Source organism: Schistocerca piceifrons, chromosome 7 (genome assembly GCF_021461385.2).
Source record: "Schistocerca piceifrons isolate TAMUIC-IGC-003096 chromosome 7, iqSchPice1.1, whole genome shotgun sequence".
Taxonomy (NCBI): Eukaryota; Metazoa; Arthropoda; class Insecta; order Orthoptera; family Acrididae; genus Schistocerca; species Schistocerca piceifrons.
The window spans coordinates 272,336,979-272,362,025 of NC_060144.1; the positions used below are offsets into that span (position 1 = coordinate 272,336,979).

General features: G+C 42.0%; 1 protein-coding gene across 2 annotated transcripts in view; it reads left to right on the forward strand.

The window, feature by feature from the left end:
- Positions 1-1,506: 1,506 nt before the first annotated feature.
- The window catches only part of LOC124804707 (myotubularin-related protein 13), a 216,491-nt gene continuing 192,950 nt past the window's right edge, over positions 1,507-25,047 (forward strand). For both annotated transcript variants that reach the window (XM_047264966.1, XM_047264967.1), the window contains exons 1-4: positions 1,507-1,942; positions 22,648-22,733; positions 22,828-22,983; positions 23,705-23,857. In XM_047264966.1, the coding sequence (XP_047120922.1) occupies positions 1,888-1,942; positions 22,648-22,733; positions 22,828-22,983; positions 23,705-23,857 (450 nt within the window). In that variant the 5' untranslated portion in view covers positions 1,507-1,887. The remainder of the gene's footprint in view (positions 1,943-22,647; positions 22,734-22,827; positions 22,984-23,704; positions 23,858-25,047) is intronic.

Below are 25,047 nucleotides of genomic sequence, written 5' to 3' on the forward strand. Positions count from 1 at the left end.
CCACCAATGGAATCTGTCAACTGATACAAAAACCTGCATGTAACAATTTGTAGGACTATGAAATGATATGATCACATTTCTTAACAGAAGGTAAAGCATGTGATAAACGTTGATTCATTGGTGAGAATATAGCGAAAAAAACAGTTAAACTGCCAAACAGATTGCTTACAAAACTCGCAACCCATCCTAGAACCTTACTTTAGTCTGTGAGGTCGGTACCAATAGGACTAATGGCTGACAATGCATGTATGCAAAGGAGGGCAACATGAATGTGCTTGAAGATGTATGTCAACTGTGCTGCATAAGAGTACTGACAAATATCTTACGAACGTTTGTGTCCTTATTAGCAGACATACAGTCATATGTCTTATAAAATAAAACTAAAATCCACTGACTGCATTTAAATGTCAGACTTTTATTTCTATAGTTGACTTCGCAAAACTAAGATCTAAATTGCAGTAAGTGGATTTTATTTTAATTTTATACCTACTTACAGAGTTTCAAGAGACCATGTTAACAGGCAATTCTAGACTTGTACTGAAACCCATCCCCCCCCCCCCTCCCAAACTGGTTACAGGGCATGGATGTAGATCTCTTTGTATGTTCATCTTACAAGATTTAGATCAGAAAGGTTCCCCAATAGAATCTTTGTCAACAATTTGAATGAAAAAACAGATGAACATGGATCACAGAAAAAGAAAATTGTAGCCCACTGCTAGGGATCTGAGTGATGACATCATGGAATTTGACCCTCTGTATAGAGAAACGAGGTGTACAATTTTAGATATGTTGGCTTCTACGAGCAGTTAGTTGACAGAAAAACTTTCTGGCTGTACAGCTGCATCACATTGCAAATAAAAATATTATCTGTTGCTAGGACAAGAAATCAAGACTGAGACGCTGAAATCAAGACTGAGACTTCGGTTTTAAGTATTCGGTGGCATTTATTTTATTTTACCATGTGATGCAGCTGTGCACCCAAAAAGCTTTTATATCAATTGACGGATGGTGCGTCTAATTAAAACCCAAGTAAAACGAGGATAAGATGTGGTCTGAAGAAATAACTGCGGTGTTAGTGTGTAGTGTTTAAGTTTGGTGGAAAACGTGGCCGAAATGATGTGGTTTATAGCTAGACACCAGAAGCAAATAAAGAGTCATCAGAAAGAATATTAGAAACTAATTTTCACGACATAAGGCCAATGAGGTGTTAATTCTGTGTCACGAGGTTTGTAGGAAACGGAATTGTACCAGGTGTGTGGCTTCCATATGCAACCTCATGTATGATATTGGAAAATCTGTAAACTATCGTTACAAACTGAATTCTAGAAGCAGTTGTGCCAAAGAGCGATGAACATCAGTTTGCGTCGACATGAGCGAAACTTTTATTTTTAAGTGTGACGGCTATCATGGTGGAATGCAAGGACTTGTATCGATTGAAAATGGTGTATATCGATATATAAACAGATCGAATGTCAACATTGTATTTAGGTATAATGAATTCTTGTAGGCATTTACATAAAGAAATTTTGCATAATGTGTATAAAAATGTATGCAGAGAGGGCGTAGGCTTCAGGAAAGTTGATTACTTTCTTGCGAGTAGTCGATGCGTCGATGTGTTTCGCTTTTTTTGTGACTGTAATATGGTGCCGTCAGTAGTACAAGAAACAAGAGTGTTGTATCAACATTTAAAGTAAATGAGTAGTTATACAAGCGTTGGATCAGACTTTTAAACCTGCGCTATCAATCTGATTCTGATTAGGAATGCTGTGGTGTCTGCTGTTAGACGGAGGTATTGGTTACCTGTTTGGTTGGCTAGGAAAATGGCAGCCGTATGTGTATAAATGAAGTGGAGTCGATGAGACGGGACTACGGATATTGTTTCTTGCGATGTCCCGGCTGGCTGATTATTTCGTAATAGTTGGATACGATCACGAAAAAGAAAGTAAGTACCAGTTGTCATTGTTATATATTTTTTCCACAGCTGTCACTGACAACTGATGCTGTCAGACTTATTTTAAGGTTGATGACCGTAATTAAAAGCTACTAAAGATTTTTATCTTGATACTGCCCAGCACTGGCTCTTGTGCAATTTATTATTGAGGTTAATATGTGACAGCCGTCATGCTTCTGGAGTCAGTAACGAAACTCAATATGCGACGGACTGTCAGAAAATCTCACAGAAGCGATATATAACAGTAGCGACATAACGCCCAAGCACAATTTTTTTTTACAATTTTTAATGGTATTTTATCGTAAGTAAGTGAAAATTAGGTTACCTAAGGTTTTTGTTGAGGAGAATGGACGTTTTCATTCATATGGTGCTACTAGAACCGACTTTGTGTTGAGTGGGAGGAGATTGTAGCCTGCTACTTAAGTGCTTACAGCATTCGTTGTACTTCGGATTCGTTGTCGGCTGTCAACTTTTGTGGTTAACGTGACATAAACAAATCATTGTAATTGCCAGTCTTCGCCTCAAGAATTCCGAATATGAACATAGCCGAGGTGCACACTGTTGTGTTGTAATGAAAACGCATCTGATACCTCTTTAACGGTATTAAATATTGCTTAACATCATTTTTATGTCCACTAAACCAATATTTCTATTCTGTCTTTCTTATTGGAGTTATTAAAGTAATTACTATCTTACTGAAACATTCTTAGTTGTGGGGACTTAGTTTAGTGTTTACCTGTATGAGAAAGGTTAATGAGCCATTGGGCTATAAACAGAATCAGTATCAGAATCTATTCCTCTATAGCCCTAGTTCCAATAAATTGTATCCCAGTGCTTTGAAATAAAGTATAAGATTTGTCTCCCTCTCCAAATGTATTCTAAAACAACAAATATATTCATTGATGTAAAGAATTCTTTGTTAAATGTGTGGTGGGTGTTACTGTACATAGCCCTCTCTCATTCATGTTGTATAAAGAAACATCACTGAGTGAATGCCTTCATATTTCATAATTTGCTGTTTTTCAGTTGAAACCTTTATAGAATGCCTTGCTTAGGAAATTGGGTAATTTAGGGCTATTTTAAATGTGAAGGTATCATTAAAGTTTTTGTACGTGACTCATTACTTCCTGTTGAAGGGCCAACGCTTTCCCATTAACTTAATTCAATAGTTAAAAGTGTTGTAAAATTACATGCACCTCTTTTTGCCTCTCTTTCTGTGGTCCTAGTTTGTGTACAGTTTTCAGTTAGTTAGATACCACTATCTGCATTTTGTGTAGACCGTAACTGGAGCCTCTTGTTATGATCTGAGACAAATCAGTTTTACAGTTGTACATTTTTCAGGAAAACCCTTAGTCGGGTGTGTGCGCGATTTTTGTGACTGAATATGTCACTCCTTTCTGGGTCACACTGAGGCTAAGTGATGGATAGTACACATCATTTTTCAATCTTGTAAAAATGTATGAATGTTGTTTTTCAAATTGTAGTTATAGAGAACCAGTTATTAATTGTCGAGAAAATGTTAATATTTTCCTGGCGAATTGAATGTTCTAAGACATTTCAGGCTTGCAGCTGGTTACCTCTTAATTACATATAGTGATATTCTGACTGAGTACCTGTCGGTCAAAACGTTGTGGATTGTAGTTAATGACAACCAGCTGCAAGCCCAAAATGTCTCTGAACAAGAAGGCATTAGTTACATTTTCAAGTGTCCAAGTTATTGCATTAACCATGATTATACTGAATGGACAAAATAAAACTGAAAAATAACTGACCCTTGTAAATGAGTAGGAGAACTGCATAGCACAGAAAGTTGTGAAAACAATGATTTTGATGCACTAGTCCATTGCTGTTACATGCCTGCACATGGGATCCCCCAGACACTCTGTCTGTAGTGCTACTTCACTGTGTCATTAAATTTGAGTGAGCGAGAGGCGCAGACATATTTACTGACCATTATGCATCAGAAAATACCCATCAGTACTTCGAAGAGCTGTTGTATAGTTTGATATCTCTCCACATCATATCACAATTCTTTCACAAAACTGTTTAACAAATCTCGGAAGATGAATGAGTGTATTGATATTTTCAGCAAGACAAAGCATCTGCAGTAGCACACACTATTTTGACAAACTTGTCAGAAGTATATGAGGTTTGCAGTGGGGAGAAGACAATGAGCAGAGGCAGTACAATCTTATGGCTGCCTCGATCACCAGATCTCTCTCCCTCTGTGATTTTTTTTCCTGTGGGGCCAGTTGAAGGTCCGGGTATGTTCATACACTCCTCTCACAGTTGAAGAGCTAAAGCATAACATGAGAAACGCTATTGTCTCTCGGGCAGAACAGGAAAGCAAATCTCACAGTGTGGTAAATTGATCACAGTCCTGCATCAACACCTAAGGTGCTAGTTCCAGCATTTTCTATTGTGATGTTCCTTATCAGGGGTCAGTTCCACATGTCTCATTTTATGAATTTTCTCTTCCGGTTGAATTTTGTCCACAATGTAATGCTTGGGTGATCAGCAAGAAGAACTATTCCTGCTTCATAGATGTTTGAGGAAAGATGATTTGCAGGCAACAAGGGCAGAACCAGTATAGATCCCTGTGGGACGTCTGTAGGGGCCATTCTGTTTTATTGTGTACACTTCCAGAGTTTCTTAATGTAACTCTGCGTCCTTGTGTTTAGATAAGATGAAAACAAGATGCCAGAAAGTTCTCTGATACTATAATCTTTTCTACTTCCCTAGGAGAACACTCCAAACTGCATTATTAAATACCAGTTGCCAATATTTTGTCACTTTAATTTTGTATAATGTGATTCTTAAACTGAGAAATATTATGATCTGATCTGTGTAGAGACTGTTTTGAAGTACAAATTGACATTAAGTGAGCCGAACTTATTCTGAGAGAGATTTGTTGTGGTTCTTGCAGACGTAATCGTTTCCAGAAATTTTGAGGAGTTAGTAACCTTGAAAGGTAATTATTATCTGTCTTACTATGTTTCTTATAAAGGTGTCTGACAGAAGCATTTTTAATTTGTCTGGTAATATTCCCTTTAATAGTGTTATGGCGTCTGAATACTACATTGAATAGGCCCTATATGTGAAAAGCAATTCTGTAATATTTTACTTGAGATATTATTAGCGCCATGAAAATTTTTAAGTTTAGTTTGAGGGAGATAATTACATTCTTAAATTCTTTGACAGATTATGGGGAAATAGTGATTTGCCTCTGTGTGTGTTGCATTGGTTCTTGCATGTATTTTGTTGCTTTATTGGGGTCGACTGAAGCGTCTGATCCCACCCGTTGGCTTTGATCCGTGACGTAAGGCTGTTGTGGTGTGTGACGTCATGACAGCATGAAGTTTGGTTTGCAAGTGTGGCGTGCTTGTAGGTGTCGTGTTGCTGTTCGTGGTGCCCTCTGGTGGTGTGTTCAGGGGTTTCGTGATATGTGGTGTATTTGGTTCAGTTTGGTGTTACTGCTTGTTCTGGGTGGTTCTGGTTTTGGCTGTGTGTGGAGAGGAATTGTTTTCAGTGAGTTAACGATTTAGTGTTTGTCGTGTGAAAGTTATTGTAGTGCTGTTTGCTGTAGGTCATGTGTTAATTTGAGTAAATTAATTTGTTGACGCTCTTGTTAGGTATGAATATGATTGATAAAATTAACAGCGTGCATTTGCTTCCTGAGATGGGGGCGAGTCCGATGGAGTATTTCTGCAGCTGTTTTGCTTGTTGGTGGAGGTTGTGAAGTGTACTGTTTGTTGTCACAACATGAAATTGGCAATAGTTCCGGCGCCTCGGACCAGGGATGGTTATATGTGGTGATGCTGTAGGTATAACCTATAGTGCTCCATACGTTGCATTTTTTGGTTCAACAAGTCTAGGTTGGGCATGTGTGAGATTGTGTTGCTGACGTACTACTTTTGTTATAAATCCTCTCACAGTTTTTATGCGCATAGACTGGTGTGAGTGAAAGGAGTGTGCTTGACTGGTTTTTGTTTTGTCGTGAAGTGTGTTCGGAGTTTATTTAGTACAGGGGTAAGTTGGGTGGGCCTGGGGTTGTGGTGGAGGTGGAAGAGTTGCAGTTTGGGAAAAGGAAGTATGGGAGGGGTAAGTCTGTGGTTGGTGTCTGGGTGTGGGGGGGCTGTTGTTTCGGGGGTGGGTGTTTGGAATGTGGTTTTTAAGTTTGTGGAGGGGTGGACTAAGAGGGAATTAGTGGGGTTAATTGAGGGGTTTATAGAACAGATTTCTACTGTAGCTTCTGATGCTTTTTCTTCTTATAGGGGGTTGTGTGAGAGGGGGTACGATCATTTAGTAGTGAACCATAGTTCAGGGTTCAAAAATTATGAGACAGGGGCTTCTATGAATACCATAGAGGGGATGTGGGGGGGGGGGGGGTGTTAAGTCAGTTCTTGGTAACGAGCCACCCCCACAATGTGGCTGTGGAGCCAGACTGATGGTATTCTATATATTGGTGGAATTTCCCCTTCTTTTGGCCCTTTGTACTAAGTATAGCTTTCCAAATTCCATATCTTTAATATTAGCAGACGATTCACAGATGCTTGAACTGGTCCTTTGTTTACTTCGTGAAAGTGGTTTTTTGTTTTCAGATATAAGGTTTTGCCTTACTCCTGGAGCAGGGGCAGGGTGGTTGTGTTTGGAAACTTTCATGTTTTCTAGGTTTGTGACCCATGACCATTCCCCTATGCAAAGACCACTCTTTTATCCCTCAGTCTTTACGTTTGGTCTCTATCCTTTTATGCCTTCTGCTGTGTGTGTTTTAATTGTCCTCGTTTTATAGTTAGACCCCTCCGACTGGATCCGTCCACTTTTAGTGGAACCTCTCTCTTCCACAAGTAACTTTGGAACTGTGGGACAGATGACCTTGCTGTTTTTCCCAGAAACCCCCTCAATCAATCAATCAGTAAACATGGGAACCCCCCTGTGGGTCTGGGGGTAAGAATAGGTCCGAGGTATTCCCGCCTGTCTTAAGAGGCGATGAAAAGGAATCTCGCACGTTTCAGCCTTTGTGATGGTCCCCTGCAGGGTTTGACCTCCATTTTTCAAAATTTTCCCGAAGAGCGAGCCAATAGGGGAAGGGCGCCTTATATGGTGCATTGTGTCCATCGTGCATTGAGATCTTTAGCCCACTTTCTCATCGTCGCATTGCAGTCCCACCCATTCTCCATCTCTTGGGTGAGGGCACTTTCCTGGGTGCGTTTTCCACCATGCACTATCCAGTGTCACTTCCTGTGTCGACAATGACCATGCACTTCTTTATACCTCATATTCAACATGGTAACCAGTCTGTCGTTGTGGGACCACCATGTACTCTATTGGTTGTAGCCCCCTGACATCACGGGTATTGCTCTGCTGATGCCTCCCCACGTGTGCCAAGGAGTAGATGCCCATCCCCCTGTGGCATCGGGTCTCCTGGCAATGGCCATCCTGCCAGGTGGCCTCTGCTGCGGCTGGGTGGCGTGTGTGGGGAGGGCCCCAGGTTGGAGTGGGTGGAATCAGGGTGGATGACACGCCACAAAGCGTATTATGTCATCTCGTGCTGGCGGTCTGCCGCCAGCAGTCTCTAAGTCTAACTTTAATGCTAAAATATATGACCCTGACCACACCATAGGAGGAATGCCGGGCTAAGGATGGCAGTGAAACTTATTCACCCCGGTATCTCGTACGTATGAGAGTTGATGGGGAATCTTTCATGTCCATGAAGCCTCAGTTTTTTGTGGAGCATTTGGAGGACAAGTTTGGGGAGGTGGAGGGCTTGTCCAAAATGCGTTCTCGGTCAGTTTTGATAAAGGCAGCATTCTCTGCCCAGTCATGGGCGTTACTTGCTTGCGGCAAGTTGGGGGATGTTTCTGTTACCATCACACCTCATAAGAGCCTAAATATGGTCCAGGGTATCATATTGCACAGGGACCTTCTTTTGCAGTTAGGCGATGAGCTGCGTGCCAATTTTGAGTGGCGAGGTGTTCATTTCGTCCGGTGCATCCATCGGGTCCAAGGGATAACCAGGTTGCCACCAGTGCCTTCATCTTGGCCTTTGAGGGTGGTACGTTGCCCGAGAAGGTCAAGGTGGTGGTCTACTGCTGTGATGCCGAGCCATATATCCCTCCCCCAATGCAGTGCTTTAAGTGCTGGAAGTTCAGCCATATGTCTTCCGGTTGTATTTCCAGCCCCACCTGTTGAGATTGTGGACGTCCATCGCATCCCAATACTCCATGTGCCCTGCCTCCCATCTATGTCAAAAAGCCTAAGAGAAAATTTGTGGCTATGATCTCCTCATACGCCGCCACTACGAGAGCAGTTCTCGCCCCATCAGTTCCTCAAATTCCTGTTGCCTCTCAGAACCGGGCGACTACACCTGCCTCCTTGATGGTGGGGGGCACTTCCCTCCCTGTTGCTTCCACACCACCTACTGTGGGCGCAACACCTCCCCAACTATCGGGGATTTCAGTCCCCACTTTTGCACCAGAGAAGGGTAAGGCTTCTTAGACTCCTCTCGCTAGGAAGGGATCCCTTGGGTCACTCCCTTCCCAGGTTTCTGTTAGTGGGAAAGATGACCCCCACTAACAGCTGAAGAGCCCAAAACAGCTGGTCGTGGGGCTTCACACTCATCCTCAGTCCTGGAGATGGAGACTGATTCAGTGAAGTCCTCCCAGCCAGGGAAACCCAAGAAACAGTGTGAGAAATCGAAAAAGAAGACCCCTAAGAACAGGGAACTTGCGGTGCCACTCACACCCTTGCTACCTACAAGTTCTGCATCTGAGGATGGTGTTTGAGATTCTGGCCTCTGCTGAGGGCCTAGATCTTGCTGGACCCTCAGACACAATGGATATAGACTGCTAAGGCAAAAAGTCAGTGGCAGCAGGTGACCCTGAGGTGTAAACTGCCTCATTGAATGTTCCATGCCTTCCCAGTCTCACGATGATGACATCCTCCAGTGGAATTGCAGCATTTTTTCCACCGTCTGGCTGAGCTATGCCAACTGTTAAGCTTTACACATGCCTTGTGCATTGCCTTCCCGGAAACTTGGTTCCCGGCAATGCGAACCCCCTGCCGTCTGCGGCTGTAAGGGACATTACAGGAACTTTAGCGACTGTAATCGAGTGTCAAGTGGAGTTTGTGTTTATGTCCTAAACTCAGTCTGTAGTGAACCTGTGCCCCTTCAAACCCCTCTTGAAGCTGTGGCTATCAGAATATGGACAACACAGGAAATAAAACTGTCTGCAATGTATATCTTCCTCCAGATGGTGCAGTAGCCCTGAATGTGTTAGCTGCACTGATTGGTCAACTCCCTAAACCTTCCCTACTTTTGGGAGTTTTTAATGCCCATAACCCCTTATGGGGTGACACTGTGCTTACTGGCCGAGGCAAAAATGTCGAAACTTTACTGCCTCAGTTCGACCTCTGCCTTCTAAATACTGGGGCCGCCACACATTCATTGTGGCTTGAGGTAGTTACTCGGCCATTGATTTATCAATTTGCAGCCCAGGACTTCTCCCATCTATTCACTGGAGAGCACATGTGACGACCTGTGTAGTAGTAACCACTTCCCCATCTTCCTGTCACTGCCCCAGCGTCAGACCTATGGACGCCTGCCCAGATGAGCTTTAAACAAGGACTGGGAAACTTTCACCTCTCATGTCACCATTGACTCTGCCCCACATGGCAACATCGATATGATGGTTGAGTACGTGACTACTACAATCATTTCTGCAGCAGAAAGCACGATCCCTCACTCTTTAGGGTGTCCCGGCAAAAGACAGTCCCATGGTGGTTGCCGGAAGTTGCTGAGGCAATTACAGAGCGTCGGCGACCTCTACAGTCACATAAGCGACACCCTTCCCTAGAGCATCTGATGGCCTTTAAGCGGCTCCGTGCCCATGTACGCCAGCTTATAAAGCGACGGAAACAGGATTGTTGGGAGAGGTAAGTGTCGACCATTGGGTGCCATACATCACCTTCCCAAGTCTGGTCGAAGATCAGAGGTCTTTTTGGGTACCCGGCCCCAACAGGTGTCCTTGGTGCTACCGTCAGTGGCGTGCTATGTATTGACGCAAACACGATTGCCGAGCACTTTGCTGAGCACTATGCTCGAGCCTCTACATCGGAGAGCTAGCCCCCCCCCCCCCAGCCTTTAGCACCCACAAACGGCAGATGGAAAGGAAATCCTCTTGTTCACTACACGCAACAATGAACCCTATAATGCCCCCTTTATGGAGTGGGAGCTCCTCAGCGCGCTTCCACATTGCCTCGACACAGCTCCAGATTGGATCCACAGTCAGATGATTAAACATCTCTCGTCTGACTACAAGCGACATCTCGTCATCTTCAACCAGGTCCGGTGCGATGGCATCTTTCCGTCGCAGTGACGGGAGAGCACCATCGTTTTGGTGCTCAAACACGGCAAAAACCCTCTTGATGTGGATAGCTACTGGCCCATCAGCCACACCAACGTTGTTTGTAAGCTGCTGGAACGTAACGTATGGTGTGTCGGCGGTTGGGCTGGATCCTGGAGTGACGTGGCCTACTTGCTCCATGTCATGGCGGCTTCTGCCAGGTCCACTCTACCACTGACAATCTTATGTCCCTTAAGTCTGCCATCTGAACAGATTTTTCCAAATGCCAACACCTTGTTGCCATAATTTTTGATCTGTGCAAAGCGTATGACACCACCTGGCGACATCATATCCTTGCCACATTATATGGGTGGGGTCTCCGTGGCCCGCTCCCGATTTTTATCTAGAATTTCCTGTCGCTCCATACTTTCCATGACCAAGTTGGTGCATCCCATATTTCCTGCCATATCCAGGAGAATGGGATCCCGCAAGGCTTTATATTGAGTGTTTCACTATTTTTAGTGGCCATTAACAGTCTAGCAGCAGCTGTAGGGCTGTCCGCCTTACCCTCTCTGTATGCAGACGACTTCTGCATTTCATACTGCTCCACCAGCACTGGTGTTGCTGAGCGGCGCCTACTGGGAGCCATCCACAAGGTGCAGTCATGTGCTCTTGCCCACAGCTTCCAGTTTTTGGCAGCAAAGTCGTGTGTCACGCACTTCTGTCGGCACCGTACTGTTCATTCGGAACCAGAACTTTACCTTCATGATGATACACTCACTGATAGTGGAGAAATATCAATTCTTAGGACTGGTTTTCGATGCCTGATTGACTTGGCTACACCTCACCTTCGTCAGCTTAAGCGTAAGTGCTGGCAGCACCTTAATGCCCTCCGCTCCCTGAGAAGCACCAACTGAGGTGCAGATTGCTCTACGCTGCTGCAACTCTACAGACCCCTTGTTCAATCCTGCCCTGACCATGGCAGTTTCGTTTATGGTTTGGCAGCACCGGTGACACCCTCAGCGTTGCGTTTACTCTACACAGTGCATCACTGTGGCATTCGCCTAGTGACAGGAGCTTTTAGGACGAGTCAGGCGACCAGTGTGCTAGTGGAGGCCAGAGCACCTCCATTGCAAGTTAGGCATGCACAATTGCTCTCGTGTTACATTGCACACATTTGTAGTTCTCCTGCGCATCTGAATTACCATCTCCTTTTCCCACAGCGGTTCATCTCCCTCATCGGTGGCCTAGGTCAGGGCTTGCAATTGCAGTTTGTGTGCAATCCCTTCTCTCTGAACTGGAGTCCTTGCCTTTACCACCTATACTTGGTGTTCATTCATGAACATCTCCATGGTGTACACCTAGGCCGCGGCTTCACCTGGACCTTTCACATGGCTCTAAGGACTTAGTTAACCTTGCCACTCCCTGCTGTCACTTCCTCTTGATTCTTGACATGTTCCAGGGCTCTGAAGTGGTTTACACCGATGCCTCGATGGCTGATGGTCATGTTGGCTTTGCCTACATCCACAGAGGCCATTTTGAACAACATTCCTTGCCCGATGGCTGCAGTGTTTTCACTGCAGAGCTGGTGGCCACCTCTTGTGCACTTCAGTATATCCGTTCATGCCCTGGGGAATCATTTTTTCTGTGTACTGACTCCTTGACCAGCTATTGGCCAGTGCTACCCTCTCCATCCTTTGGTAACATCCGTCCGGGAGTCCATCTATGCCCTGGACTGGTTCTGTCGTTCAGTGGTGTTTGTGTGGATCCCAGGACATGTTGCATCTCAGGCAATGAACTTGCCAACAGGCTGGCCAAACAGGCTACGCAGAAACTGCTTCTGGAGATGGTCATCTCTGAACCTGACCTGTGTCCTGATGTATGCCGTAGGGTTTTTGGCTTTGGGAGATGGAATGGCATAACAGTACACACAACAAACTGCGTGTCATTAAGGAGACTACGAATGTGTGGAAGTCTTCCATGTGGTCCTCTCACAGGGAGTCAGTTGTCCTCTGCCGGCTACGCATTGGACATGCTTGGGCGTCCCACGGTTGCCTCCTGCACCGTGAAGTGTCGGTGCGGTGCCCGGTTGACAGTGGATCATATTCTGGTGCACTGTCCCACTTTGACTGCCCAGCGAGGAAATCTTGGGTTACCGGACTCGTATCCACTAATTTTATCTGACAACACCCCTTTGGCTGATTTAGTTTTATGTTTTATTCGTGAGGGTGGGTTTTGTCATTTGATCTAAGTTTTAGCGCATGTCCTTTGCCCCTCTGTGTCCTCCACCCTAGTGCTTCTAGGGATGCTTAATGTGTTGCAGATTGGCTGGCGTCTCCTTTTTTTCTCATGGTCAGCCAGCATGGTAATCTGCCTTGTTGTTTTAATCTCTTCATCCCATTTCTTGTGTTTGTCATTTTCTTGTCCCCTTTTGTCCATTTACATGTTTGTTGCCCTTCATCATTCTTGTTATTTTTTCCTTTCATTCTGTTTTGAGTTGTCAGTCTCGTTCGTTTTATTCTCACACTTGTGGCATTCTTTTATTCGAAAAAGGGACTGTGATGACCTTGTAGTTTGGTCCATTTCCCCCCTCTTTTAATCCAACCAACCAAACATGGGAACACCTAGGGGTGATCCCCTACAGTGACCCTCGTTCAGTATTGTGTGCTGAATTGTGTGCTCCAAAATGTACAGGTGCTTCTCTCTTCTCCATGAGCATTGTATCAGGTCTTCAGACCTGCCACAAACTGCTTCCTATCTTTCTATACAGAGCTTTGCTGATTCCCTTTATCAAAGTTGCTTATGCTAGTGGATTCCCCATTCACTAGAATGATTGCCCATTTTGTCTTTGCTCTACTTAAGTACTATCCTTAAAGTATCACATGCCCATAACACCACCAGGCGGCACTCAATCTCTCAGTGGGATAATGATCATAATTGGACTTATCATTCACATGAAGTGAAGAAACTTGAAGACATTATTATGGAAAGGGAGTACAAACTTAAGATAAAATGGGATACTGTGATAATTATTTTACAGAGCATTGAGGGATCTAATTCCAAACAAGGCACCTATAGTAAACAGCATTCCCTCCGAATTAATAAGATCTTTGGAAGAACAATCCATAAGATTGCCTTGAAGAAAAAGGTAGTAAACCCAATTCCAAAGAAAGGCAGGTGTCAACATGTGTGAATATAACCTAACCATCAGTTCAGTAGTTCATGGTTGGAAGAAATTGGCACAATTTATTTACAGATGAATGGATAAACTGGTGGAAACTGACATCAGAAGATCAGTTTGGGTTCAGGAGGAATGTAGGAACACCGAGGCTCTACTGACCATAAGACTTGTGCTGGAAGATTGACTGAAAAACGGCAAACTTCCATTTGTTGCGTATCAAGATTAAGTTGTGGATAATCTTGATTAGAATACATTCTTCGAAATTCTTTGGTTACCAGGAATAAAATGCAAGAAGCAAAAGGTTTTTTGCACCCTTCCAGATAACAAATTTAGTTGTGGGAGTTGAAAGTGAAGGGTTATCCTACTCCCAAACAGTGCACAATTCAAATTTTTGTATTTTGCATTGTATATGAGTAGTGAGTATTTGAGTATTTGCAAGTATTACAAAAAGACTTTCACAGTTAAAACTTTCGCCATTGGCCTTTATCAGCAACACACACACACACACACACACACACACACACACACACACACACATGCGACTGCAGTCTCAGGCAACTGAAACCACACTGTGAGCAGCAGCACCCACTGGTGTCGTTTGAGTTGCCTGAGAGTGCAGTCGTGTGTGTGTGTGTGTGTGTGTGTGTGTGTGTGTGTGTGTGCACGCTTGTACGTGTATCTGTTGTTGACGTAGGCCAATGACCGAAAGCTTTAATTGTTGTGCCTATTTGTGACTCAGCATCTCTGCTGTATGGTGAGTAGCAACTTTCCTTCGCATAATATTGTTACATTCCATCCTGGATTAGCCATGGTTTAATATTTGCAAGTCATTAGATGAAGTCTTTCAGAACAAGAAAATTTCATATAGGTAAATATTTTTACTTTACGTGCTCACGTGGAGGCGTCGATTATTGATAAGCAATCTAACACATTGTATTCATTTCTGCAGAAAGTATGTGGACTATCCCTTGGAGTTGTGTTGCACTCTTATGACGTAATAAACGACTTTTAACAACCAGTACTCTTTCTTCAATATTACTAATTAGCTTTTCATTAACAAACATTGATACAAAATTTTGACTGATACTGGCCTCCATGAAAACTCAAATTTAACTATAGAATTGTTTACAATTTCAGTAATTGGCCATGACAACACATAGTATTTTTCAATTTTGCGAAGCAGTCTCATTTGAGTGAACTGTCAATCAATAATGCAATGGTGATGGACACAGAACCAACAATACTTGCAGCCAGTGAAATGGTCTTGGCGACTGCCGACAGGGTGTGCCCATGCTGTGTGTGTTGGAACGAGCCCATGTTGATGAAAGTGAAAAGTTAAGGGGGCTGCAGCCTCAATTCACTTGTGTTTGCTAGTTTAGAAGTGAGACCTGCAAATATTCTACCACAACCAAATGGTTGATTGTTTGGGATCTCTCTCTCTGTTTGTGCTCTTGAAATGTTACTTGTGCTTTTGATGTTTCTTGCTTATATATGGTTTTGGTTGGTTTAGTTCTTTGGACGTTAGAACACTTGCTGTTGGCAACGTGATACATCCTGGACAAAGTGCAAAACCTGTCCAGGACGTCTATATTGCTTTCCTCGGGTAGTGTCTCCATAATGAGGTTGCAAAATTTTGATCGACGTATGTGTGTGAAAGACCTTTTTTTCGATTACGAAACTAAATAAGTCACAATTATGTGGCAACTTGAGTGTGAAACTGTGAGATTTTCTGCTCTGTCTGCATGCTGCCAGTTTGTACCAAATAAAAATTTTATGTCTTCAGTGCATCAAAAATAATTAAATAATACTGAAAACTTGTTTTGTTTGTGGTCTGTGTTGTTGAGAAATATGGAATATAAAAGAGTCGTGTAGTGTGACTGCATTGCCATTTAAATGTGGCACATTCACTGATTTCCCCCTCTTCCATCTCCTCACGTTCAGACGGCATGGCGTGGCAGTGGGGGGAAACATGCTAGTCAGGCTGAGCACTTTGGCATTCGGACCCAGGCACAGCCCGCAAGCTGAAATCTTGGCTGCTCCTGGTCTAGATATTGTAAGTTTAATTGTACTCAGTGTGGCTTATGTTATACGGGTCCATTATCTATGATGTGATGATTCGATTAGCCCCAGACACGTTGCTTTAAGTGAAGGCTAAAGAATCGTCTGATCCGCGTCTAGCTGATGTGGCCCAATTAGCATGGTTGCATGAGCTGTCTATGTCGGCCTAGGAAGTCTTTTTTGCGATGAATGGGACATGTGGAAATAGATTGTAGTTCTTCCCACAGTACATTGTCAGATGACACAACAGGGTCTCATTTACTTGGGACAGATATGCCCGGGTCAACCTTAGTTGTCAAAAAATGTTCTCACCGCAACTCCGTTTAGCAACTTTGGTAGATAGTAGGAATAAGCTTTCCCTATCATTGGACCAGCCTTCTACAAAAGGTGCAGTAGTCATCAAAAGTCCTGGTCCAGTACAGCAGATAATAACGGCCATCCGTCCTTAACATTCAGAAGATCCCATAGATTAGAAGGCTTGCTCAGATGGTCACACCCAATATAAGTGCCAGAAATGTCTGCATTTAAATAGTTTGTTTCAAGTGTAATCAAAGGGGGCACATTGCTCCTGTATGTCCTACATAGCACTCATTTCGCAATAGTGACCAGTTACCTATTAATGCGCTTTTTGTGCAAAGCTCATGTATTTGGCAAATGGCTCAAAAGCTTGTGCTGTAATTGTGTTTTGACTTTCAATTTGGTACTGGGGTTGTGGTCTTGTTGATCAATTTGGCTATGTATCATGAGCCATATTTTGAATTGGATGCTTTTGCAGCATTTGATTTCCATATTGTTGATCATGTTAATTTAGTGTGACCAGTTATTTCTTTTCATGACCTTGAGTCACTTTTGCAGTCTCACAGAAAACAGTTGTCTGAGCCAACATCGCATAAAGCAAGGGATTTTATGGCTCACATTGAGCTTAAACCATTAGCGATCCATAAGTTATGCTATGCTTCGCTATCCAGTATGAGAGATCTAGTTCAAGCTGAAGTAGACTGACTACGGGAATTAAGAGGTTATTTCACCTGTAGCATTGAGTCGGTGGGAAACACCAATAGTGGTGGTTGGAAAACTCAGTGGGGCAATTTGGTAGTGTGACGATTTTAAAGCCACATGTAAGTCAATCCAATCCCTTGGTCAGAGGAGTTAGTGGCGAGGTTGGCTGGTGGACGCTATTTTTCGAAGATTGATTTGAGAGAGACACGTCTGCAGTTGCCCTCAATGCTGAGTCGCAACAGTTACTTGTTATTAGTACACTATGTGGCCTCTATAAGTTTATTAGATTGCTTTTCGGTGTTGGCCAAGCCCCAGGAATTTCCCAGCATTTTATAGAGAGGAGAATTCACCATATCCGGAAGGTGCAACATATCTGGATGATTTAATTGTTACAGGGAAGAACATTTGGAAAACTTACAGGCGGCTGGTCTGCATTGTAAGTTTGAAATGTGCACAATGTTTGCATGCAGCGTCAAGTGTTTAGAACATCTCTTAATAAAGAGGGCATTAAACCACTCGATGAGCCCATCGCAGCAATTGATAAGTTTCCCGTCCCTTGAAACTTGAAGGAGCTGCAATTGTTCCTTGCCAAGGTGATTTATTATGGCAAACTCATACCAAATGCTTCAGCAGTCCCACACCCTCTAAATCAGCTCCATTATAAATATGTGAATTTTGTTTGGCCAGACTCTTGTCAGCAAGCTTTTTTGTGACTAAAACATTGCTTATGGTCTGCCCCTTTACTTGCTGCAATTGATCCAAAGAAAACCTTAATACTGGCTACTAGCACACAATAGCATGGGATTGCCACCAAACTATTCCACAGAAATGGACAGATGAGAACAACCGCTTGCTTATGCATCTAAGACTCTCATTCCAACCTGAAATAATTTCTCCCAGCTAGAGAAAGGGGCACTGGTCATTGTCTGTGGTGTTAAAAAGTTTCAAATTTTTCTGTGTGGCTTCAGATTTCACTTGCTCATGTATCACAAACCATTGGACTCCCTAACAAGATGGGCCATGGACAATAGTGTGAGCATTATTTCTCAGCAATTATTTTTATGGTATCCTTTTTTTGCCTCACCACACAGTATGCTAATGCTGATCAATTGTCCAGGTAACCCGCAGGGCCTGATATGCAGTTTGATAGGGAAGACACAGTTTGTTTTGCAGTTGATAAGACTTTAGAAACAACACTACAAGAATTTCCCATCACTGCCAAAGATGTAGCAGTAGCAACAGGTCATGACCTAATGTTGTGCAGCATTGTTGCAGCAGTTCAAATTGGATGGCTTGTGTGCTTTGCTAAGGACATCCATCCCAACTTTTGACCTTATTTCAGTATGAAAGAGCCTCTTAATGTGGTGTAGTCCCACTTTCACTCCATTCGTAAATTCTCCAGTTACTGCATTCTTTTCACTGGAGTAGATCTCGCGTAAGAGTATTAGCTCGATGGTTTGTATATTGGCCTGTGATAAGCACCTGTATCAAACATCTAGTGAGACAGAGTTAAGCCCGTTTGGAGAACCAGATGGTCCGTCCCCAGAAGGTTTTGCTGTGGCCTTGGGTGACTCAGTTGTGGTATAGAGATTTTGCCGATTCCTTTCTTGGGTGTATGTGGTTGATACTATTGAATGCACTGTTGAACTTCCTCTTTATAGCATGGGTGTCCACCACAATAGCGAAATCCATCCTCAGGACACTCACAATTGTATTTGCAATTAGGGTGCACCAGCTATGCTGGTTTCCTATACAGACCCCCAAGTTATGGTGTCGGGAGTTCAAAGTTTTCTGTCACTGTAGTTGTATAAAACACCTGACCACCACTCGTTCCTGTTCACCATAAATCTCAGAGGCAGAATGGATGGTCAGAACATTTAAGACTCAAATTAGACAGGGGGGTGCAAACCATGCCGGTGGATAATGCTCTTCTGCACTTCCAAGCTGTGTACAGTGCAGTACAGCACGGCACAGCACAGCCTTAGTAAAAGGCCGTAGTCTGGCACAGTTTCCGCATTGATGATGGCCCTGTACGTTGGATCTCTTGTGTTTACTCCCTGCCTCTTGCAATCATGTGTTACACCCTGTTGTCAGAAGGGTGTGTTGGTGTTTTGGATCTGCATTTTGGGCATCAACTGGGATGTGCAGAAGTGATTATAGTCTTAATACAAGAGTTGGCAACTTTTTGGTGTCGTGGTCAGAGACAATAAGTTAACAAGACACAGAACCAGTTATAGCTGTGACATGAACATAGCCTGCCACCACCTAAGGAACCAACTCAGGGCCTACAAACTATACAGACGACTTCAGTATTTTTCCCTCATCGTATAATGCAATGGGCTTGCCACTCCTGTACCATGATTATTACTTAAGGGTATACGGAACGCCCTATGCTTACAATGTTAAATTGAGCTAAAAGTTAGGAACATTTTCTCATTTGTTATTTGGACGATACTCTTGATTTTTTCACAGAACGCAGAGATATGTTCTGCTTCTATGCTGAATTATTAATTTTGAAAAAATAATGTATAGTTTTCAGATATTTTATTTTTTGTAAATGTTAGAAAAAGTTATACATTTTAACAAGTATTTTAAAATTTACATCCATTAATACAAAATAATTCCACATATCTTTTAATTCTGATATATTAGAAGGTCTTAAGGAACAACTACAGAAAATTTCATCTTTCTACTATAAATAGGCCCTGAGAAAATGTACCTTATACACAAAAAAAACTAAAGTTACGGGAAATTAGCTTCAAAGTTTTTACTTCAGTACAAGCCTGCTCCATAGCTTGTATCATCAGAATCGTCAAACAGCTTCCTCTTGATGGCTCTGCTATGCTGTCTAGCCATCTTTGAATATACTTTTATGGCATTATCTGAAGACCTGAGCCGTTCCTTGTCCAAACAAAGCATAGCTGCGGCAGTTCGTAGACCTACACAGAGCCCCAACTTCTGCAGAACTTTGCACTTTGTTATATTGCCCTGATTGAATGATGAAACAGCATCATAAACGCCAAAGTGAAGCGTGTTTATAACCACAAACACAGTTTTAGGTAGTCTATTCCATATCACATGGTTCACACTCATTTGGATTTTGAGTCCAGCCATTAAGACATTTCTTTAGTAGACTAATATCTGCGAGGTCTCGGACTATTGGTTTTATTTCATCCATTATGGCAGGTGGCAGGTGATGAGGGTGATTGTATTGTTTCTTAGTTACCTTGCCTCTGTTGTACTTGCACCAACTATCGTCTCCTTTTGGACATAGCCCATGTTGGGGATTCTCATTGTTTGAAGCTATATGAAAAAACAGAGCCCAGACTGCTCTTCTCATTAATTCTGCATCTGCTGTATTCTTATTGCTAGATCATAGCACTTCTGAATATGATCTATTGTAGCATCTGTCAGTCTATTTTTCCCATCTAAAGTTTTTCCATCGCTCAATTTCTTGCCTTTCATGCTAGCCTTGAGCCGTCGAAGTCTTGATCCCATCCTTTTCTGAACATGGCCAACACACTCCAGTTTGGAAATTTTCACATCGTTACCATAGGGTCTCAGTTCCTCAATTTCTTTGAAAGCCTTTGAGTCACCATCTCCAAGATAATTTATGTATCTAACATTGTACCATTTTACTGAGCGTTGATAAATACTTCTTACACCAGCAACTTCCATACCACCACTTGACCCATAGTAATTTGCCATGCACTCCTCTTCATGTTTATTTTTCATTTTCTCCTTGCATCTGCAATGCTTGGAAAGTATTGCCACATCAACTACCTTACCAGTGTCCACACTTGTAGCTGTTACTACACCATTCAGAGATGTGTGGCCTATCTTCTGCCAGCTTCCATCAAAAGCTATGGACAAGTCTCTGCTATTATTATTTTCAACAACTGCTTCCTCAACAGCATCTTTCATGTTTTCCTGTGCCACATCTTCTACAGCAGAGCCTATTGCAGTTATGTCTTTGTTAAATTTTGAAGGTGGAGGAGGGAGGTTCATCACACCACACAACATGGCACCTGCAGCCCTGCCCTTTCCTATACACCGTAATCCATAAACCAGTCTAATGTTTATATCGTATAGTTTACCTGTATCTGCAGTAACGTGAGGAATTGAAGAAAGTAACACTGTGTTCGCAATAACTGCACATCAACTCTAATTGACAAGCAAGTCCTACATGTAAGTTTGTTTTCAATGAAACACCACATTTTCCACATTGTTTGCAGCACACATTGTTCTCCAAAAGTCTGTTATCAAAGAGACATTAATTACCTCATATTTTGTAGTCCCAGCATTTAGTTTCTTGTATTCTTCTTCAATTCCAGCTAGTTTTCTTCTTGAAGCACTTTCCGGTGTAGTGGCAGCAGCATCACTCAATGTATCACTACCAGTGTTGAGGTTAGTCGCTACTGGGACATCAGATACTGATGAAGATGAATCGGACGAATTTTTAGTACACTTTACTTTCTTGCGCCAATGTACACGCTTTCTAAATACCTTCAGACTAGGTCTTGGCATGTTGAAGGAAAGAAAACTCAGTGACTTCTTTACATACGACTTTCACAACAATGACATGGATGTACTCACGAAGGAAACAATACAAATGGTGCAGAATCTATTGTCAACTGTCTAGCAGTGTAGCCAACAGAAAAGCTAACTCTCTTGTGCTCAATTATATCTCTGGCAAGGCTGTCTATATCAAGTATATTTCGCGTCTCATATACAAGGTGCGGAGCATCGTGTGTCAAAATTATTTTAAAAAATTATTTAAAATAGTTCTATTCACGTCATCCAAATATTTTAATTTTTCGAAAATGCATTTACCAAAAAATCGATTTTTTTCATCGAAAAACTCATTCCGTATACCCTTAAGGTCATTGCAGTGTTCATCTTCCACAGTGTGGTTAGAACAACCAATGGAAGTTGAGCTGCTCCTTTTGATGGCAGCTTAGCAGCTCTTTGAACATGGCAAAGAATAGCTGGCTCGTTTTGCGTTGCTCTTGGCCTTGGCAGCTGCATCTGCAGCTACTGAAATTCCAGTGGAACCGCTGGCTGGGCTTCCAGCATGTCTCTCCACCCTTTGTAAGCATTTTAGACATAGACCCGGGCATTATCATCCTTGTGTGCCCATTAAATTGGGCACGGATTTGGTATCCGCACCTGCCAATAATGCCATTGTAACAAAGGATGTGGAACCAACAGTGCTGGCAGCCAGCGAAATGATCAATTTGGCCGCCTACAGGGCATGTCTGTGCCATGCGTGTTGGAAAGATACCCTAGTGAGCGAGGTGAGAAGGTAATGCAATTGCTGATTGTAACTTGGACATCAGACTATCTAATATCCAGCCACTTGCAGAAAGTTGCTTGTTTAGGCGTAGCTCTCTCTCGGTTTGCTCTCTTGACACATTATGTATACTGTTGACATTTCTGGCTTGTGTAGTTTTCAGTTAGTGTAGTTCTTCAGATATTAGAACTCTTGATGTTGAAAACTTGGTGTGGCCCTGACAGAGGGTGATGTATTACACAAGTTTGCAAGTTATTCTTTAAAACCCATACACCAGGAACAAGTTGTAAAACTGGAAAAGATCTTCCAAATTATTATTAGAAGCATTATGAAGTATGGAAAATTAAATCCCAGTTAATAAAAGATTGATGGCAACTGAAAGGGCTACTGGAGATGGTCTGCAGGGATACCCAATTGGGAAAGGGTCACAAATGAAGTCATTGGGAAGAAAATGGATGTAACAAATTTGATTATGGACGTTCGAAAAGGATGTCGGAGGAGAGATTGCCATGATGGATCGTGGAATTGGAACCACAAGGAAGGAAGAAAAAGGGGAGAACATCAGTCTCAAGGATACAAGGGATTCAGACATTAATTTGAATAAGAAATTGAAGAAAAATTGTGGGGTGGTGGACATAAAAGTAGAATGAAAATTAAATTTGGTTTCCAATCTTGTGTTGCTGAAAAATGTAAATACATTGTTAAATGGGAATAATAATTATACTTAGTAATTTAGTGTGTTTTAGTGGACTTAGATTCTAATACACTGGATTTAAAATTTTCCTGTACTATACTTTTTTGTTTTTTAACTTTTTGGCAGGAAGTGGAATAAGTAGTGGTATTATTCTCCAGAGGTTTCCAGAGAAAGACTGGAGTGATACACCATTTATTGAAGGCATAGAATGGGTATGTTCCTTCACATTTACAGTTCATTTACTGATACTTCCTCCCTAGGCCAATTTTCATTTCAGGTTCTCATTAGAATTTTCTTTCTTTCTAGTTTTGCCAGCCTCAGGGATGGGCCTTGTCAACAGAGAGACAGGAACCAAAGTTCTTTGTTTCTGTACTTACAGACATAGATGCAAATCGACATTATTGCGCTTGCCTTTGTTTCAACGAGACTGTTGCTATTACTCCAAGCAAACCTGTAGACGAGGTATGTTAATTATATAATATTTCCATTGTGTAGTTGTACTTAACAAATAACTTTACTTTCCAAATAAATAATATAGTGTCTACAGATTACAAGCAATTTATTGTCGAAGTTGATATCTGTTTAACCCCTACAGTCATAGAAACATCGGAAATTCATGAAGAATTATGCAGAAAGGGAACAGTTCAAAAATACAGGGACATGGGTGAATACTAAACCTCATTACCCTTTTACATTGTATTAAATGTTCTTGGTGAACTTCTTACGTCAAATTTATCTATAATTCTAAGCTTTGACAGTGACCTACATTCTGTTTAAGAAAAAGTTAGTTGTTAATGATAAAATGAGAATCCAGAAATATGAATTTCATAGTTATGCTCTTGTGACCAGTGCACAATGAAGCAGGTAAATGGTTTAAAGTTTTGGTACAGTATGCAGTTTGAACTTGTGCACCATTGCATATGTGTGTTCAGGTTATTGATGTTAGGAAGTGTGTGTAGTGGTTGTGTGCATGGCAAGAGGGAGCTGAGGGCAGCTTTCAATGGTGGTGGTAAATAAAGTTATTTTTATTTGGCTCAATTTTGTATGGACTAATTTTTAACAAACAGGCTACATAACTTCTTTGCTACAATTACACAATGATGGGCTTATGTTACTTTCTGTTAGAGTTTGTTTAAAACGGTATGTTGCATACATTTTACATGCATGTGTTTTATTGTTACAGGAAGAAGACACTGTGGAAGGGGAGAACGCCCATCCAAGGGCCCTGACTGGCAGTCTGACACGCAGTATACCGACTATCACACACCATAGCATAATGTATGCCCCAAAATGTTTGGTACTCGTGTCACGATTGGACTACATAGAAACTTTCAGAGTAAGATGATATTTTAGCTACTGTTTTGAATATTTTTAATGGCAATAGAGATAGCTAAATTTTATAGTGATATTATGATGGGGGGGGGGGGGGGAAGTGCTTCCCCTCTGACCATTCTTTTGAAACAGCATCATAATCTCTTAAACTTTGCTGATTGTATAGTATTAGGCTGAGTCATAATTGGATATATTTCTTCATTGTTTTTTCTGCTACATCATTTTTCTTCCTTTGCTAGCCCAAAAATCTTCCACATGATCTTCCTCTCAAACGCCATCAGTATTTCTCTCTTGCTCCTGGTGCTACTCATTCCATTTTAACTTTCATTGAGAATAACCTTGATTTCAGTTTTGCTTTTATGCTGTTACATGATCTGTAAGCATTAATGATTTGTTAGTTCACTTTTAGGTAGACATTATTTCTCTGGTTGAAGTATGATTCCAAGTATTTAAAGTTCTCATTTATATTCGGTTTCATATCTCCCACCTGTAAATCCCCAAGCATGTCATGGTTCATTCTTCTTCTTAGCTATGTCATTTTTGTTTTCTCTAGGTTGATTCTCAAGCCCACTTTTCTACACCACTGCTCAGGTCCGCCATTATTTTTATCATTTCTTCTGCTGACTCTGACGTAGCTGTCATATCGTATGCATATCCTAGCAATTGCAAATTTCCATTCAGATTGATGCCCTTTCCTATTTATTTCACCTCAAATACAGCTTTTGTAAGGACAAGGTTAAGTAATACGGATGACAATGCATCAGCTTTTTGTACCTAGATGTTATTGTCTTAGGGTATAAAAACCTCTTCCTAGGCTCAGTAGCATGGTTTTGAGTGGTAGGGAGATGTCCCTTGACCACATTATGGGCACTATAAAGGGCAAGCTCAGTAGCTGTCACGTCACTGGTTCCAAACCAGTTGGATTTGTATTAGGGTTTTAGGAGTAATGTCAAATTTTTTTCATGTCTTAAATACACTCTTCCAGCTTTAGTTGCTTTTTAGTAGAAATAAGCTGTTGCTTACATAAGTCCAAAATATTCCATCATTCAGTTATAGTTAAGTAAGTACATCACTGAAAATTTTAAACTCTTTTACAATCAAAGCTTCAATAGATAGCTAGGTTAACCACTTTTGCTTTGGAGTTACCATGGTTTGACAGTTTTGAAAAGTAAGCTTAACTTCCTTTCTTTACAA